The sequence below is a fragment of the Pelmatolapia mariae genome, linkage group LG17 (assembly GCF_036321145.2).
Source record: "Pelmatolapia mariae isolate MD_Pm_ZW linkage group LG17, Pm_UMD_F_2, whole genome shotgun sequence".
Classification (NCBI taxonomy): Eukaryota; Metazoa; Chordata; class Actinopteri; order Cichliformes; family Cichlidae; genus Pelmatolapia; species Pelmatolapia mariae.
Genome location: NC_086242.1, coordinates 18349214 through 18367450, shown reverse-complemented (window position 1 = coordinate 18367450; position 18237 = coordinate 18349214). Strand labels below are relative to the sequence as shown.

Sequence of the window (18237 nt, the reverse complement as noted above, 5' to 3'; positions counted from 1 at the left end):
AGGCTGACATCATGGAAATAAAGTTAATATTCCGGAGGGACAAATCTTTTAACGCTTGTTCTTTGTTCATTAAGCATTTAAAAATACAAGGATTAAAGACTTTAACCTTTGTCTTTTTTGTTTAATTTAGGGTTACACTTTCTCCAAAGTGTGAAATAAATAAAGTGTCGAGCCTTGCTTGAGAAACAAAATCCTCCATGTCAGCATCTCGAGAGGGCACTGGTTTTTTTTCTCCCAGTGTGTGAGCCTCAGAGGTGGAGCTTATGAGCCGTTAGGCTTCGTTTCTAACCTTTACGCTGAGCTAAGTTAACTGTCATGACAATAGATAGAGACTCATTGTTGTGACCCATCTCTTGGCATGAAAGCAAAAAAAAAATGATGCATCAAAACCAGTTCCTTTTGTGCTGGAATACAGAAAGAGGATGTTTTCCCTGAGATGAGTTAAAGTCTACGACAACCAAAGCTAAAAGAAATTTGACTGCACAATTTATTTTTTTATTTGTTTGACAGCCCAACCTCATGTAGTTTCCTCTGTTTTTAATCTGAATCTGATTTATGTTGATAGGAACTTGTTGACTTAGAACTTAAACTTCGTTTCTATTTTAATTTTCCTTTCAAACACAAACCTACACAATATTTACCCACAAGTTTACCTTGCATATTTGAAACTCCTCCAAAGAAGATGGGGATAGGGACACCTTCACCACTGTTGCTTTAGCTCAACTTTTTAGCCTTTAGGCATGTGAGAAATGACGAGACTAACTGCACTAGTTTTGAAACCAAAAGGATTGTTTGGGATTACTGTTAAGATTTCTAGCATTTCAGTTCATTTCATCTGATGCCTTCAGTGAATGGCAGGTCAGGTTATTTGAATGTTATACTATGTACCAAAGGATTTCTTACACATAGGGTTACTAATACATAATGCATTTCACAGCTGTAAGACAAATTTGCTCATCTTTCCACCTCCATATTTCACTTATGCACCCTTACACTATCCTTAAATAACGGAACATTTCCCTCTCCGCCATATATCCCTCAGTATTTCGCTGAAACACTTCACCTCAGGTTTTTCTCAGCCCTCTCAAGTCATCATTCATTCCCTCTTACTCTTGTCTGTCACAGGCTGAGTGCCCTTTACCTCAAAGGTGCTCCCTAAGTGAACCTGTGAACTTTGTGCCCCCCCCACACACACACACAGACACACACACGCTTTGGAAAAACCCTGCGTTTTCACATCTGTGCTACACAAAGTCAATTTATGCAGAGGTAAAGGGAAGGTTTGGGTGATTTTTTTTTTTGTTTCTTTGCTTTTGTGCGCACATTCAAGGAAAAAGTGATTTACTCTCATCTGTTTAAGTATCTCTACATAGCAGCAGCAGCCTCCGTAGCCTGTTGCAAACGCAAGAGAGAGTGAGTGCCTCTGTTTGTCTGTGGGTGTGTGTGGGGGATGGGGGTTTAGGCATGTTGTCTGCTAGGCCGTCCAAGAAGCCCCAGGGTACCTCAGTAAAAGAGATAATTATCTTTTATCTGCCATGTTGTGACGGGAGATTATGGTTCAAATTTACGATTGTTAAGGAGACAATACAGCACGAGGCTGCTCTTTTGAAAGTGGCGAGGGGGTCTCGAACAAGTGGGAGAACTCCCACAATGCTCCAGAAGCTCATCCCTCATGTTTTGGGCTTGAGGTCTTTCAAAAACAAAGAAAGGGGATAAGAACCGGAGCCATTTACTCTCAGAAAAATGACTTACACAAATCCTATCATAATTTTTAGATGACATTCTATATTGTGTGTCATATCAAAGTGCTATCGCAGGAGATCACAGATACAACAGACTACAATAAATGAGCTCAGTGTCACCATAAGCTCATTGTGGGGCCTAAAATTTGAGTTGTCAGTTGTGATAAAAAAGTGAAGTCGAAACATTTTTATCTGAGCTCAGAGTAGTTCTTATTTTCCAGTGATTCACAACAAAACCTTGATAACAAAAGTTTCATCTGAAGTTCTTGAGATTAAGATAACTGGATTTCTTTGAGGAGTCCCAAGTGTTTAACCTCTACTAGAGTAGTCATCTGGGAGGTGGTTGGTGACAGCCAGACAGGAACATTAATACTTGGCACTAACCATCTAAGCCACCATCTTGACAGTATAGCAAAAGAAGGAGCACCATCATCCGCACTGTCAGTGTTAGCATAGGTATATTTTTAGCATAGGTATATTTTATCAGGCATTGTTCTGTGTTTGATGATATTCTTTGGTGTTTATGTGTGTTACGCTTACGTCTTCACTGTATATGAATTGTTTAGTATACGTCGGGGTGTCATTTCCTTTACATGTAAAGCTTGCAGTGTTCAATTTCAGACACTACCCCAGCTAAATCCACACACTAGATCGTATACGCTGTTAGCTAGAAATGGTACTAATTGTATTCTGTGTTTATGTTGTTTGTTTTCGATTTGTTGCACAAAGTAGGGAACACTTGCTTCGTCGCTGAGAGTCTGTCCAAGAAGATGAAGCTATAGCTAGTGTTTGGATAGCATAGCTTGGGTAGCTAGCCTAGTCGTACACCAAAACTGCCAGAAAGTACCAAGAGACTTCTTTTTTTTTTTCTTTTTTTTTGTAGTAAATAAACTATCGCATGCTAACTCAAGGCTTTCAGAGGTGCTCGTAAGCTAAGCAACTGCTGTGCGTTCATACTGGGGGTACATAGATGATAGTTGTATCTGTTGTGTCCAATGACTGTAGAAACCAATGACTGTTTTCTACAGTCACTGGTTGTGTCATAGTTGTCTCAGAAAAGTTTCTGACTGTGTAACAATCCCTTTGATAGTGAGATAGCTAAAGGAGCAACATGTGCCTAATGGAACTGACTTTGATTGAAGGTAGTCTCTTGCTGCTAGTTTAATTGAGGGCAAAGTCATGTCATTCTACATTATATGATAGCATACACATCGCAGATTTGGTCAGCTTGTTCAAAACCTTTATCAAAGCCAGATGGCCACAAGGTATAGTCACAAGCATAGTTTTCTAAAATCTAGAGAACGTCTCTAGATTTGAGTGGTTTGGAACATTTTGGCTACACAGAGAGAGAGTTTGCATTGATTACCCTGCTATAAAGCATTCCAGTATCACTCTTAGGAACAAGAGTTGCACAGACAACAAATAGCAGTAGAACAATTTTCACAAAGTTGAGTGTATCACACCAGTGTCTTTCTAATCGACTTGTCATTAGACAGTGTTGTCTGTCTCTTCGTACCAGTGCCAAATTTTAATGTTATATGACACACTGTAGAGCGTGTGGTATGGGATGTGGATAACCATTAAGCCGAACCCACGCTTATTTTTGTTGTTTTCTTTTTGGGGGTTTTTTTCTTCATCCAGGCCTCAAAATATGTAGCCAAGAAAAAAATACTATACACCGTTAAACAGGTATTGGTTTGAGCTGCGAGACAGTAGCAGAACCATTAGCCCACAACACACAACCTGTTCCCCCACATGAGACCACACTGACACAGATTGGTCCCACTTTCAAACCAGTATTACTAATACAACACTGTGTTTGTATGTGCTGAGAAACTAGAACACACGTAAACCAAAACATGAAACGTTTTGCACATAAACCATGTGTAATGTAAAGAAAGGTGTGAGGGAACAATCAACACATCCTGTACAAATAGGTTTCTGCTTCCTGTTGTGTGATCATTTTTAGCATTGGGGGGAAATTCTGATGTTTTTTTTCTCTCTTTCAGTCTTTACTTAAAATATTCAGAGTTTATTTGAATACCCCCTGCTATTGAATGGGTATTGCCTTTTCACATATTAATTCCAAGCAGCAATGTTGCATCTTTTTGGAAGAAGAGTGCTTTTCAAAGCCATCAAATTCTTAGCGGCACCAAATTTGACCTGACCTCTGCTGAGGGTGACAGCGGTGCAGCGCGGATGAAGATGGACTATTCCTAAGAGCCAATTACACCCACAAATCTGTCATCATCCTCACCTGAAAGACGAGAGGCAGATGCAGGAAGAGAGACAGACAGAAGGAGAGACGGACAGAAATAAGTGGTTTGTGATGGGGATGGCGACGATGACGGAGGGAAGAGGACACGAGATCACAGAGAGTGCCTCATCCTCACCTGAGCCAGTCGCTGCACCTCCAGTCACCCTTGGCAGACGTCCACAGCCAGACACCAGCGGGGAAAAGGTCAGCCAGAGGCCATGGGGTCCCACCACTGGGCAAAGCTCTCCTCAATCCCTCTATACACACACGCATACACTCACTATTTCTGTTCTCATTCCACATGCCCCCTTGACCTCACTATTAAAACACAGGAGCAAATCTCCTGATTGGTCACAGCAGCTCAGAAACAAATGATGCCAAATACCTGACTCCTGTATGGCCTTTTCTGCCGGGAAGCAGGCATTCCACTTGTGCAAATATATTTCGATACTGGAAATGGTTTGTAACAGTGTACAGTTTAGGGGTAGTTAGATCTTTAGAGTTGTTTAGAGGTTTCGAGCCAAAGACGACATTTCAGTGCTTTGCATGCGAAAGGATCAAACCTTGAGAGGCCGATTACGTGCAGAAGTTCGCTGTAAGACTACCTGGTTAACTTGTGGCATAATAAAACTAAAAATAAATGAATTTCTTTTTTTCTCTCATCTGAGCTTGATGTGGGTGTCTTTTTTTTAACTCCTGCATCCTGTTATTATCGCAGATTGTAACAAATTAGCATCAGCGCGATCTCTTTTGCTTTGTTTTCTTGTATGTTTTTGGGGGGCTTTAAAGGGTAAAAATGATGCTGAAAGGCAAAGATTCTCCTTGTTTTACCACATTTACATTTAGTATTTTTTTCTGCTTAAATGTGTAAGTCAGGTACTATAAACACAGCTGTCCAGGCTCACTGTGGAAACACGTCACTTTCACCATTTTCACCAGTTTCTTCACAAGTCTTTCCTAAATTCTTGATTCAATTGTGATCCTTTAAAACTTACTGCTTTTTTTCATATTCACACCATTTTCATGATTATCAGTTTTTAAATGGGATCATTGTAGCTAAAAAAAAAAAAATTAACATTTTTTTAAATCTTTTGCCTGTTCTGCTGCATTTATGTAATTATTTAAAAATTTTTGATGTGCATTTTGAATTGCACCTGAGATGGAAAATATGGCAGACGTACTTTTTCATTGCAGATTTCATTAAAGCCAACGTGTCACGAACTGCTCTGCATACACAGAATAAAATATCATGCAAGCAAAGAGAACTGACGTGACTCTAACCACTGTAGCTGCGTTGATGTGAATAAGATGCCGCTTGTAGATTACTGGAAGGCTAATGATGGTAAAGAAAAATGAAGGGGGATAACATGCAGGAAATTCTTCAATTGAGAACTTTATGGCATCCAAAGTCATACTCATTGGATGAATGGAATAAATCATATATGCATCATGTCTTGGATTGCATGTACAGAGCATAGTGATAACTTCCCAGCTTTAACAACACTAATCACCCACTACAGTGTATTACTGAGCTCTGCAGCCCTGCATTGCAATCTTTCATATTAATATCAGCTCATTATCTTCTTTTCTCTCCTTCCTGCTTCCTTACACAGGCCACTATCATGCATTCGCACTAACAGCCCTAAAACTCTACTTTGAGCGCGAGCTGTGGAAACGTCTCGAGCAAAACTGATCACTTAATAAACTGACGGGCAAAATGATATTAAAGATGAAGGGAACTTTATCCGCTCTGCGGTTCAGAGATTGAAACAAACACATACAGTAGTTCCTCTTTTCCACTCCTGCTTAACGCTTTAATCATCTCTCACTACTAGAGGTGATACATTCAGTGAGGTTAACTCAATGTTTAGAAGTGTTCATTAACTTTTTTCTTTAAAGGGTGTTGCACACAGCCATGTGGCTATTTTATATGTATTATTATGTGTATTGTTATATGTATATGATTGTAATATGTAGCGTTATGTTGCTTAAATTAATATCAACCTGTATTTGTTATCCGACTTAGTTATTAGTCATTATTAGGATGCAAGAGAAATGCCTGAAACGATGCTTCTTCCTGTTGGGTCCTTCTCTCTCAGTGTAGGACAGATGTTTTTGTTTTGTTGCATGTCAGTCGCGATGTGTTTATGTATTTGTCGGATGAGACAAAAGCCACTTGAGCCCACGGTGCCCCGCGCATAGTGGCCTGTTTGACCCTGCCATTTGATTTGTTCCTCCATTGCTGCTGTTTATTCCTTCACTTCCTGTTTGTGCTCAACTGACCTAAGAGCTGTTCCTATGAATGCTGGGTAAAAAAAAAAAGGAAAAAAAAGGTGGGCGTTACTAGATGTGGTTGTGGTGGGTAGGTGAGTGGGTGGGGGTGTGTGAGCATGTGTCAAAGATCACACAGCACAGAGGCAGGCAGAAAAGACAGCTCTCAACCACAGCTAACATGTCAACAGAGATTAAACTAGTTTATTATTTTCAAAGAGGAAAAAAAAAATTACGAAACAAAAAAAGCAGTCATATTTTACACTAGTGATTATTATTAAATTTTTTACAACCATTCAGTCTGCATAACATAAAGAAATAATTCTACATCTTTGTTTCTTTCGTATTTTTGGTACTCTGATTTATACATACAAATAACAAATACAGGAACTTTTTTCACAATGCATATAATCTGTGGGCAGGAAGAAAGTCTTTCAGGTGATCGAGTGTGTGCGAGTGTGTGCGTGCGTGTAAGTGTGTGCATGTATGTGTGTGCTTGTACGTGCGCGCTTCAACACAAACCAATTGCCCGAGACCTATAGCACATCCAAAACAAAAAAAAAAGAAGAAGAAGAGAGATGCCTGCAGCCGGAGCTGCTGACTCTCTGCAAACTTAATGCAACACAATTCATGCAGGCAAAAACCGAGGCCTGCCCTTTCTCAAAAGTCTTTCCCTCACCTCCTCCTCCCTTTTTTTCTTTCCTCCGGGACTCGGAGGCAGCCTCTCCTCACTCCTCTGGTGGCAAGTCTCTCCACCTGCTGCGACTCGTACCCTTCTTGTTGTTAGCTGCCCAGGGGCATGTTTCCTTTTTTTCTTACTTAATTAAAAAGTCTTCATTAAATGTACTGTATTTCATACAATTTGTACAAATATATTCAACGTCTGTCTCTCCTCATCTTCAGCAGAAGAAGGAGGAGAAGAGGGAGAGGAAGCAAGGGAGCGGGAAGGGGGCGGCAGGGGGGGGTTCCTGTTACACAGGTGCAAGGTGAAGAGAGTCGGGTTTGGACATTGAGGAAGAGGGCGTCACAAAAGTTCTTTTAATGTCAGTTTTTTGTGATGTCAAGTGTGGAAAAATGGCTTTTTGTACACAAATGGAGCTCCTTATCGTGTGGATCAGCTGGGAGGACAGCCTCAATGTGGTGGTGGCAGCTCGGGGAGGAGGGAAAACAAAAAAACGTCCCCCTGGAGGTCAGTGCGCCACAGTCAAGTCAAGTCTGCAAAGCATTCACATCGCAGAGGTACACTTCGATTTTTATAAAAAATAAGATACAACTGAGGAGAACAGGAGCCTAAAGCCTGTCGCACTCACACGCCGTGGCTCGGCGGTGAGACTGGGGAGCTTAGATCGGACCGAGAAGCAGTTTGTCATTTAGGATATGGAAGCAGGTCAGCAGAGGTACCGAAAGGTGCGGTGGTGGCGAGGCTGAGGATTCAGGAGTGGTGCACCACGGGGAGCTCTAACCCATGGCTGTGACCATACTGGAAGGGTGGTGCGGGGTGAAGGGGAGGCTCGAGGAGGGGTGCATGGGTGTGGGGGTGGTCAGCATGTGGCCGGAGTGCGAAAAGGGGGGGAAGGATGACATGTGGCGGGACAGGGCGGCCGGGCTGAATGAGCTGGTCTTGTCCATCAGGCTCTTGGAGAAGTCGTCCATGTTATCTTGGGCCTTTTTGCTCTTCTTTGACTTGCTGGACATCTTCCTGTTCCTGGTCTGGATGCCTTCCTTCTTCATGGTCAGAGGTCGGTTGATCTGCTCTCGAAAGGAGAAAGAAAAAGATGGCAGATGAGTATTTGGTCCTCGTGAACATTTCACATGAGATACGAATCTTAAAATTTAAGATTCCAGTATGAGATTTATATTAAAGCAAAACAAACCGTAAGTGAGGGGTGTCACAGAGTTTCAGAGTAAATAAGAAAAATGTGGTGCACAAAGAGCTTTTTAGTTCTCTTAGAGGCAGATTTTGGGGTTTTGGACAGACATAATGATATGTAATGGAGTCCCATTACGAGGCGAATCAGGCTGTCCCATCCCGAAACACAAGATTGTTTATCTATACTGTGAGAATGTGTGTGTGTGTGTGTGTGTGTGTGTGTGTGTGTGTGTGTGTGTTGGGTCGGATATGAATGTTGATTCCTATAAGCTGGACTGTATCTAAGGCTGTAGCTATGCCAGGAAGAGAAAAGAGAGAAAAAGGACAGATGAAGGGGAGGAGGGGGGTGCAGGGAAGATGGAGAGAGCGTGTGCAGAACACAGACGGAGAAGAGTCTGGCAGCTAATGTGCAGCCGGTCAACCACAGAGACACATGGCCATGACGACTGTCAGCGTCGGCCAAGTCCTTCTCTCCACCCTCCTCCTTCTCGACCGCGTGGCCGACTCTTGGCCAAAATGGCCCCAGCTGCCATATTCCAGCATAGGTTTTAGCGGGGAATGAGAGCTGGATGATGGAATTCCGACTGTGGGCAGGATTATGAGGGAGGTGGATGAGGCCGACTGGCTTCCTGATCTTTCTCAGTGGTTCTTCCCGGGGAAATGGGAACAGGGATTTCTCGAGCTGTCTGAGACATTGGCATTTTTCGCTGACTCTTTAAACAGCGGCCTCGATGATTAGTGGAGGGCACAGATCTGTTTTCCCCCCAGTGATGTGGGTTTCACTCGCTAAGCTTCGACTCCATACTGGGTGACCTTCTCTGCCTTGCGTGCCCTGATTCCAGTTCTAGGGCATGCTACACCCACCGAAAGCCAGTCTAGCCTCTGCTCTTTGATGCTGAGATGTCTACCGTCTCGCGGAACAATTCTTGGGCCTCCAGCGTGTGCTCGGCCACCAACACCCGAGCATATCAAACAAAAGCATTTGAGTCAATGGCCTCCACAGAATGCACAGTGCAAGCTCTCACATCCTCCCTCCAAAAACCAGCAGCTAACCACCTGAAACCTCAGCGTCCGTACGGAGGTGTGAGGACTGTACACCTCTCAGAAATAAAAAGATGAGAAAGACACCTTACAGGCACAGTGAGAAAACCCCTGATTACTCAGAGAAGGCCGTCTATGTTTTGGGTGTTAACACAACCTTATGTTTGTGGCAACTTTTCTGTTTTCACAAGCTTCTTATCTGAGCTTACGGGACAACAGACTGCTACCATCAGGTGTTTTGTACGCTCACACTTACACACATTAGGAGCCCATGCAGGCCAGCGGGGACTCCACTAAATTCTCCATGAAGAATGTGGAATTTGTTTCAAAGGGAGCAAACCCCAACAGAAGTCTGGATTTACCAAAATAAACTAATTTCATAATTACGCCAAGGTCGGGGTCAGTTCAGATGCTAATATGTAACGGGGAAATATTATTCTACTCTCCTTTTAACCTTGGTCTGAATCTGCTTCTGCACCGCCTCACTATGTGCCAAAAGTAACATGGGAAAATGATTTAACAGAGAGCGCTTGCGTGACAAGCTGGCCAGCAGAGCAGGATACTCTTCCCCTTATGCACAGGGGTATAGGCAACCTCTATCTGTTGTCTGTACAAGGGGGAGGAAAATTACCTACATGTGGCCTCAGAGCAGTTATCCTGCTTATTATTATTATTAGTTTCAGCCACAATGGCAGTTTGATTAAAAGTGACAGCTTTGTGCACAGGAGAGGAGAGAGAGGGAGAGATAAACGCGTCCCTGGGGTTTTCAGATTGAGGATGTGAAATGATGTGGCGAGGCACTAACCAACCCAAAACGAATCAGACGGATTGGTGGTCAGAGGGGGGACTCAGAGTCCCTGGCGCGCATGGAACCAAAAGGCTAGAAATAGAAGAAGAAGAAGGGGGGGGGAAAACGGTCTAAAAAAAATTAATCGAATTTTAATTAAGCCCCTTCTTTAATATTCAAAAGCAAGGCGGCTGCGGGCTTAGTTCACTTAGGTCTTATACATTTTAGATTCGCATTTACTGCCAATAAATCATATTAATTCTACAGTATTTGTTATCGCCGTGCCCCGGAAATTCTCTGCAGGGACAAGTCAGATAAAATATTCAGAGGGAGAGAGGGGAAGGTGCCCAGCAGGACGTGATGGGAGAGAAATAAAGAAGGCAGATCTGAGGAGAAGGGGGACATAGATGGGAGCTGGACGAATAAATATTGGAGGCAAGCCTCGATAGTTATGAGAGATATCCAGTGAAGGTTTATTACTCACATTGTGCAGTTTAAAGTACAGGCCGCAGGCGTTGCACACCGGGTCCCCGTTGGCATTTCTCCGCCACAGCGTCGTCGTTGTTGTCTGACAGTTTGCGCACGACGTCCCTGCCCGCCTGGCTGCAGACTGTACGACGCAGACAGGCCAAAAAAAGGGAAAGGGGAAAGAAAAAAACATCACATGACCACTCAATGACCCAATCATCACTGAGGTTTATTCTAACAGCTTTAATACCATAATTCAGGGCTCGTTTTAACACTTAAATTTGGCTTAAAAAATACACACACTAGTTAACTTTGCTTACGCGAAATAGCCATGTGGCACTCATTAAGAGGGATTTGCAAGGATATCTGTGGAATTTTTAAGTCATCGGGATAAATTGGTGTAAATTCAGCAGCCCTGTATCCATGGTATCCTCGACTGATTTAACAAAGAAACAACACATGCATTTTCTATTATACCTGCTTAAATACAGTCTTTAATTTTTCACTCCAGCATTGCGCAAAGCTGCTTGAAACATTCAGGAAGCTTTTATTTTGATAATATATACATTGTATATCTCTACCCAGTGCCTTTTCTTTTGCATTTAGTACAAGCTGAAATTTTTTTCCAATGAGGAAAGAAATAAATTTTAAAAAGGAAAACAGGGCTGCTTTCACCCGGGGCTAAAAATAGCCACGTAGAGCTCATACCTCCTGGAGAATAAATATTTACAGAACACATAAAAGCAGGGCCTTGAAATGGGAGAGCTATTAAATGTGATTAAATTAACCCCCTCCTTAAAAAAAAAGCCAACACGTGACGTCAGACAATGGAAAGGAAAAGGAAGGAGATGAAACGTATAGATTTGGCATCTATTAAACGTAAAAGGCCTCGTCTGGAATGTATGCTTTGGATTCTTCCAATATGCGCACAAAATATGAATACATGATGCGGTGAAATGAACCACATGGCAATAATTGCACGCCAGTTAAAAGCACACAGTTTGGAAAAAGAAAGAAAGAAAGAAAGAAAGAAAGAAAGAAAGAAAGAAAGAAAGAAAGAAAGAAAAAGAAAGAAGTGGGTATTTTTGGCTTCGCTGCAGGCTACTAGCAGAGTAAAACCCTCGCTTCATCCTGCCACAGTGAAAGTCATGTCTTCCGATGGATTTCAGCTGCCTGCCTCACAGGCCAGTTTGCTGCAGTGGCTTGACATTGATGTTATAATCTCTAAAAACAATCAATAGACAGGTGACCGCAGAGGACACGCTAACGTAAAGGACTACATTATCTCAGGGAGGAATTTCCAATTATACACACGTGGTGGCCCAATAACCCCTGCTGCTGATCGCTGTGAATACCCAATCACAGTGGAGGAACACACCTTATGAAATAATCTCTATTTTTATTCACTTAACCTATCATCATAGTTTGATCGGTTTTGTTATTTTTCCAACATTTTGTTTTTTTCTTCGCAGCCAACACTTTAAATATCAGCAATGAAAGGTCAACAGGATTGGTATTTACACGATGTGGTGATTTCATAGAGAAATGACTCGGCTCGCAGATCTTATCTTCGTGCTAATTTTCACTTTCTGGCCTGTACAGTTTTTTCCTGACCTTTTTCACCTCCGCGAGAAAGAGGTTCAAGGTCAAACTGGCCTGGTTGTTACCCAAACCTGAGCATCCTCGTGTATTTAAGCGGTGATTACAACGCTAAACAATTTCACGTCGTGGCTCTCTGTCTGGCCTGGCTCGGGCTGCCTCAGCCTTTATGTTTTGACTGGGGAAGCGGGGCTTGTGTTGTTGAAAGCGACTTATCTGCGCTGCTCAGATATCCGGCAGCTCTTTCCTGAGTAGTCGGGTTTTCACATTATAGAGGCAAAGTGGTGCAGAGAAGAAGTCCAGAGCAGAAGAGGTCTGGACGGCCATTTTTGCCTCGAAAGATTTTTTTTTTTTTTCAAAGAGTGGGGAACTCCTGTGAAGCTCATAAGAGATGTAAGCTCTGATGAGAGGGGCTTTCCCCAAAATAACTGTAAAAATAGCTGCACTTGGAAAGCAAAAAGGTCTGCTTATAGCTACAATATAGGCTCACCTACAAGATGAAATAAAAAAAAAATGGATGCTGTAAAGAGTGCACAACTGCAGCCATGCTCAGTTCCTTTAATTAGAATCAGAGAGGGGGGTTTTTTGTTTTGTTTTTTTGTTTGTTTTATCCCGGGGGGTTGTTTTATTTGCTCAATTAAATATGAAAGATAGAAAATGTAATCTCTCTTAAAGGCGCTCGCAGTGCAATTTTAAATTAAATATTTAAAAGTTAAATAACACTGTGCAGGACGTAAATAAGGTACTACAAGTGGAAATAGTCCAGATGTCGTACAATAGCTGTAAAGCTTTGATGGCCACAGGTAGCGTTCTATGATATACATGGGGCCTACTGTGTGAATCAATGACAATTTTAGCAAATAAAAAGTAGCACTGTCATTGCATTAAAAAAAACTGCACTTTTTTTCTGTGGTAATATCTGAAAGCAGAGACCTGCACTTGTCGAGTCAATTTCCTGCAGCTAATAGGCCTACTTCTTCCTGGATAGGGGAAAAAACAGAGAGAGAGACGGAAATGTCATCAACAGAGAAACATGGTGGAGACGTACCAGCCGTCGCTTGGGTTTGATGAGAGGGCGATTCTGCCCGTTCATCTTGTGATAGAGTCCGCAGGCGTTACACAGATAGTGACCCGTACCGTCCCGCCTCCACAGCGGAGTCGACGTGGCCCCGCAGTTCACACACTCTCTACCTTCTGCAAGAGCCAACGCGCACACACACACACACACACACACACACACACACACACACACACACATACACACACACACACACACACACACACACAGAAGATGGAGAGAGTGTCCAGGTCAGTTGGTCCTTAAAATAACCAGCAATAACTGGTTCATGCAATCAATGCTGAGAATAAAAAAAGGTTAGAGAAAAGTGTGTGCATATGCATATATATATATATATATATATATATATATATATATATATATATATATATATATATATATATATCAAGTATTCTGTAAAGGACAGAACAATTAATAATAACATCGAATAATAATAATAATAATAATAATAACTAGACAAACTAGTACCAGTAATTAACAATAATGATATTGATAACAATAACTAGAAAGTAGAAAGGCTTGCACTAGATTTATTTGTCACACACACACACCACGCACGCACACATTAAACACATGTGGTTAGTGTTGGTGTCGAATACAGCAGTTGTGTTAAGGTCCATAAAGCATAAATTATTTCAGTAAACCACAAAACTTTTCACACTGCGTGTCTCTGAGCAGGATTTTCAGACTGAGCAAAATCCACTTTGGAGCGTGACAAATTTTTAAAATAAATCTAATCAAATCCGCCTTCGTCCGAGTCATTAAATTTCCCTTTATTGAAAATTTATATAATTTAAATAATAATAATAATAATAATAATAATAATAACATTCATAATAATCTTTTATTTTGAAATTGGGGGGGGCGGGGGGGCAGGTTTGATTGGCACTTCTCTAGTGACACCGACAGGTGAGACGCGCACTAACAGTTGGATTATGGTATACGGGGGGCCTGAAACTGAAACAAGGGAGCTCGCTGCACACATAGTCAGATTATTTGAAAGCAGAGACTCACTCACACAGGGCTTTTGTGCAGCGCCGAGAGCCTTTTGCATTCTCAGGCATGCAGCCACACTTCCCCTTTTTTTTCGAGCTGCAAACACACGCGCGCGCACGCACACACACACACAGCTCGACTTCTTCACAAAGACTAAAAGAGATGCGTCGGTCCGGGTCGTGCCGCGTCGTTTAGATGTGACAGACATGCAAGCACCTGGGAAAGTGTGTGTTGCTATTTCTCTCTCTTTTTTTTTTTCTTTTTTTTTTTTTTTTGGCTTGAGAATATGTTGCAGAAATCAAACAGGAACTGATCCAATGCATGTGACTTAAGAAAAGCAGGCCTCTGCAATGCAGCGTTTTGCACAGTGTGTTTGGTGCTCCGGGAGAAAAGCTTTCAGCGCTGCGCTGAGTTTACATGAAGCACGCCGCACTGAAGACCCGATTAAAACATCCAAATGAAACTCTTCAGATCGCCAAATATCTTTAACTGCACATTATCTCACATGATCCCGGAATTCACATCTTTATTTGCATTAATGGCCCAGTGTATAGTGCTGAATAATCCCGATGATATGCATCAACTAATCCTCTGTTTTCTATTCCCCATCAAAGACGCTGATATTAATCTCATTACAGAAAACTGGTTTTCAGCGGCGCTGAAATAACCTTTAAAATAATTACCCACCCTCTTCACAATTTGTAAATATCTCCCTCCTCTCTGTCTGTCTGCCTTCTTTTTTCCCTCCCCTCGGTGGTTCGTGCACTCTGCCACGGCGACGGTTCAGCCGCTTTTTCCCTGTGAATGAACGAGCAGTATCCGGTGCTCTACCGCTGGGTAAACAATGCAACTGTGGCGTGCACTGGTCCGACAATAATGGGATTATCTTAAACATATAAACGGGGCGACACAGCCCAGAGAGTTGGCTTCCCCTCTGTCTCTCTCCCACTCTCTGTTAGTGCAGAGGAAGATGAAAAAAATGACCTAATTTATGGTTCAACTCGGAAATCATTTGCGTCATGATTTTTTCTTTTTACCTCAATATAAAAAAAGTTAAATTCATATATTTTTTTTATTTCAGTTGTCAATGGTGTTAATCTTTTACCCCCATTTTTTATTTTTAAATTATTTTTTTAAAATAAATATAACTTCTTTTTTATTTGTTTTATTGGTGTTATTATTATATTTCATATTATTATCATTTTTTTAAAATCAGACCATTAAGGGAAATCTGTGAGGTATTTTTGCGGCTGTTTGGGTTAAACTGACTCGTGCGGCCTTAAACCTCCATGTGAGGGATGAACGTGCTGATTATGGGCATTTATTTTAGAAATCTATGTGAGATTAAACACGGCTGATCATTAAAGGCTGCAAATCTGGGGAATGCTGTTAGATCAAAAGGGAATGTAATAAAGCGCACGCCTACCTGAAGTGGACCTTGTTTTTGGTCTTGTTTTGGAACCATAACTAGAAGATGACCCACCTATCAGGCTACTTGGTGGGAAGAGGCCTGGGCCGTATTCAGGGACATAGGGTGGGTATGTGGCGATGGGGTGGTGGGCAGAGGATGACCCTGCTCCGATTGATGCCACGCTCCGGCTGTGAGCTGACTCCAGTTTCATACTCTCGGCCAGGGTCACTTGGTACTTTATGCACTCTTTATCCTCCTGCCGCCCGGAGCTGCTGGAGCCGGGGGTAGATATGCCCGGATCCGGGGATACGTCTTTGGGAGGGGTCGGGGGAAACGTGAAGAGGTGTGGACTGGAGTGACCGGTAGACAGGGAGGAGGAGGATGAGGCTGGGGGGTAGACGGACAGGCTGGCCGGGGAGCCGTGGTGCAGGTTCTTGGGAAAGGGGCTCAGGTTCCAGGGAGAAGTGCTGTGGTGCGGGGGGATTCCTTTGCTCCCCTCCAGCCAGGGCAGAGAGCCGTGCAGTAATGAGGGACGGCACACCTGGCTACCTGAGGCAGCACAGAAAAACAACAGAAAAGATCACAACCTGACTTCACTCTGCAGCAAAAACAAATACACATTGCCATTTAGAGTTGTCGGGCTTCAGGCCTGAAAAAGCAGGATTTAAGCTTTACACACAAATTAAGCAAACAAGTCAGATGACATTTCTTTATTTCTTTTTTTATTATTTTTTAAAATTATTCCACACACAGAAGCAATCATTCACTGTGACCAACATCCAGTTCTACATTTTAAAAAATCCTAACAGTTTGTTTACACGTAGAAATTATTTGAACCCCTCTAGTGTGTAGAAATTTGAGAGTTTCATGTGGCCACGCACGTGCGTAAATTTACCCTTTAACCTTCCTATTGAGAGGGCCTAAATGCAACATATGAATGCATGTAATTCAAAAGTAACTCGACTGTTGAGGAAGTTAAAGCCTACATCATAGGAAACTTCATAAATGACTACGCGTCAGTGACTGGCACATTAGAAAATAGACAGTTGGAGTGTGAGAGCAGAAGCCAAAAAACAAAACAAAAAAAACATAAATACCAAAGTGTTCCAGGTGTATCTCTGGTTTCTGTGCCAACACGTCTATTTGTTTAAATCCGTAACTAAACACTCGATCGATCCAGAAAACAAATTGGGCACGAGCTTTTAAAAAAGGAAAAAAAACTTCACCAGCATATGAGTCAGCTCATGTTTGTGAACTTTAAACGGGAATTGACTTCAGTACGAGCCATACTCAGAAACCATACGCGTAAACTACACATATTCACGCCGTGGTTTCACAACACTTGAGTTTTATAAGTCGAATCAACCCGGGCTAAAATCGAAACTCGTTTCTTTTTTTTTCTTTTTTTCCTTTTTTCTTTTGTCTGGGTCACAGTGAGAAAATAATTCCGAGCTGTAATGGAGCCTGCCTGCAATTACGCACGGGCATCCAAACAAATAAAGGGAGCAAATGATTAAATAAAAGGCCTTAACAGGCCGTTTACTTACTGTGTGGAGGAGGAGGGTACCTCTGGACGGCTCGGACAGAGTTTCCATAGTATGGAGAGACGTGGTTCCCCTGTCCATCGATATTAAAGAGTACATCCACATCTTCAGCGAGGGGATACTGCGAAGGGTCCATGTATGAGTGGCCGAGGCCCGGGTGATGTGAGCCAGGATGCTGTTCGTTCATCACCGCGGGATGATGGCTTATCCATCGTGGCTGGTCCGCACTTACTTCCATCGCTTGATTTCTTTAGATATATTTTTTCGTTGCTTTAGCAAATGTTCATGCAAGCTGAAGCAAACTGGTACAAGTCAAAAGATAAGAAATAAACTGTCCCAAATCCGCGTGTTTGTTAAATCCACAGGTTCCGCGCTTGCTTCCGATCACCTGGAGACAGAGGGGAGAATTTATTGTCTTACGTTCTCACATTTGTTTACATGCAACGCTTCTAAAACTTGGCAGGACGCTCACAATTAAGCAAATTCACATGCGATTTTTTTTTTAAACAAAGACACAGAAATTAAACAGGGAACATACCCAACATTACAAATGCAACTGAGGTGCTGTCACAGAAATACGTCCAAAATGGAATCCGGTCCCACGCAGAGCTCCTGAACTTCTTCCTCTTAGCAAACAAACAGCGAGAAAAAAAAAGTCAGTGTTTCAGCTCAACAAGTAGCGGAGGCTCGCACGGGGCGCAGGCAGGGCTTGTTTGCAGTGGATGGCTTCACTGCGCACTGACCAGCACCAGCAAGTTAAAGTCACTGATCAAATCTCTGTTTGTGCGCAGTTGAAGCCCTCTCCATTAACTCCGCTCCTCTCTCTCTCTCTTTCCCTCTAGGTCTGTGAGTCTCTTGCTTACTCACCCTTGCCCTACCTCTCTCTCGCTCGCTCTCTCTCTCTCTCTTTTGCTCCTTCCAGTCCCCCTTCTTTTTTTTCCTTTTCTCTCTCTCTCTCTCTCTTTTTTTTTTTTTTTACAGTGAAGGCATTCTTTCAGGATGGCGCCAGGCAGCTCAATGCTTGCAGACAGCTGTGGCGCGACGCAACTTAAGGAGGGTCTGTCAGTGTCATCAGTTAAGGGGAGGGGCCTGCTCTAATTGAATACAACATTGGGCCAAGGAAGATATAGAAGAGCTGCAAGAATTTATTACTTTTTTAATGTTTGTTTGTTT

The 18237-nt window shown here is 42.4% G+C and overlaps 1 protein-coding gene across 4 annotated transcripts; it reads right to left on the bottom strand.

Moving 5' to 3' along the window:
* Positions 1–6465: 6465 nt before the first annotated feature.
* gata3 (GATA binding protein 3) lies at positions 6466–17992 on the bottom strand. Of its 4 annotated transcripts, none has more exons than XM_063460474.1 (7): positions 17603–17992; positions 17068–17452; positions 15536–16069; positions 13173–13229; positions 12969–13015; positions 10453–10578; positions 6466–8019 (listed from the first exon to the last, which is right to left on the bottom strand). In XM_063460474.1, the coding sequence occupies exons 2-7, from the start codon at positions 17300–17302 to the stop codon at positions 7729–7731; spliced, it is 1290 nt and encodes a 429-aa protein (XP_063316544.1). In that variant the 5' UTR covers positions 17303–17452; positions 17603–17992; the 3' UTR covers positions 6466–7728. The 4 variants fall into 4 exon arrangements, with proteins under 4 accessions (XP_063316544.1, XP_063316546.1, XP_063316543.1 ...); XM_063460476.1 differs by having other exon boundaries at positions 15593–16069; XM_063460473.1 differs by lacking the exon at positions 12969–13015 and having other exon boundaries at positions 13084–13229.
* Positions 17993–18237: the final 245 nt, after the last annotated feature.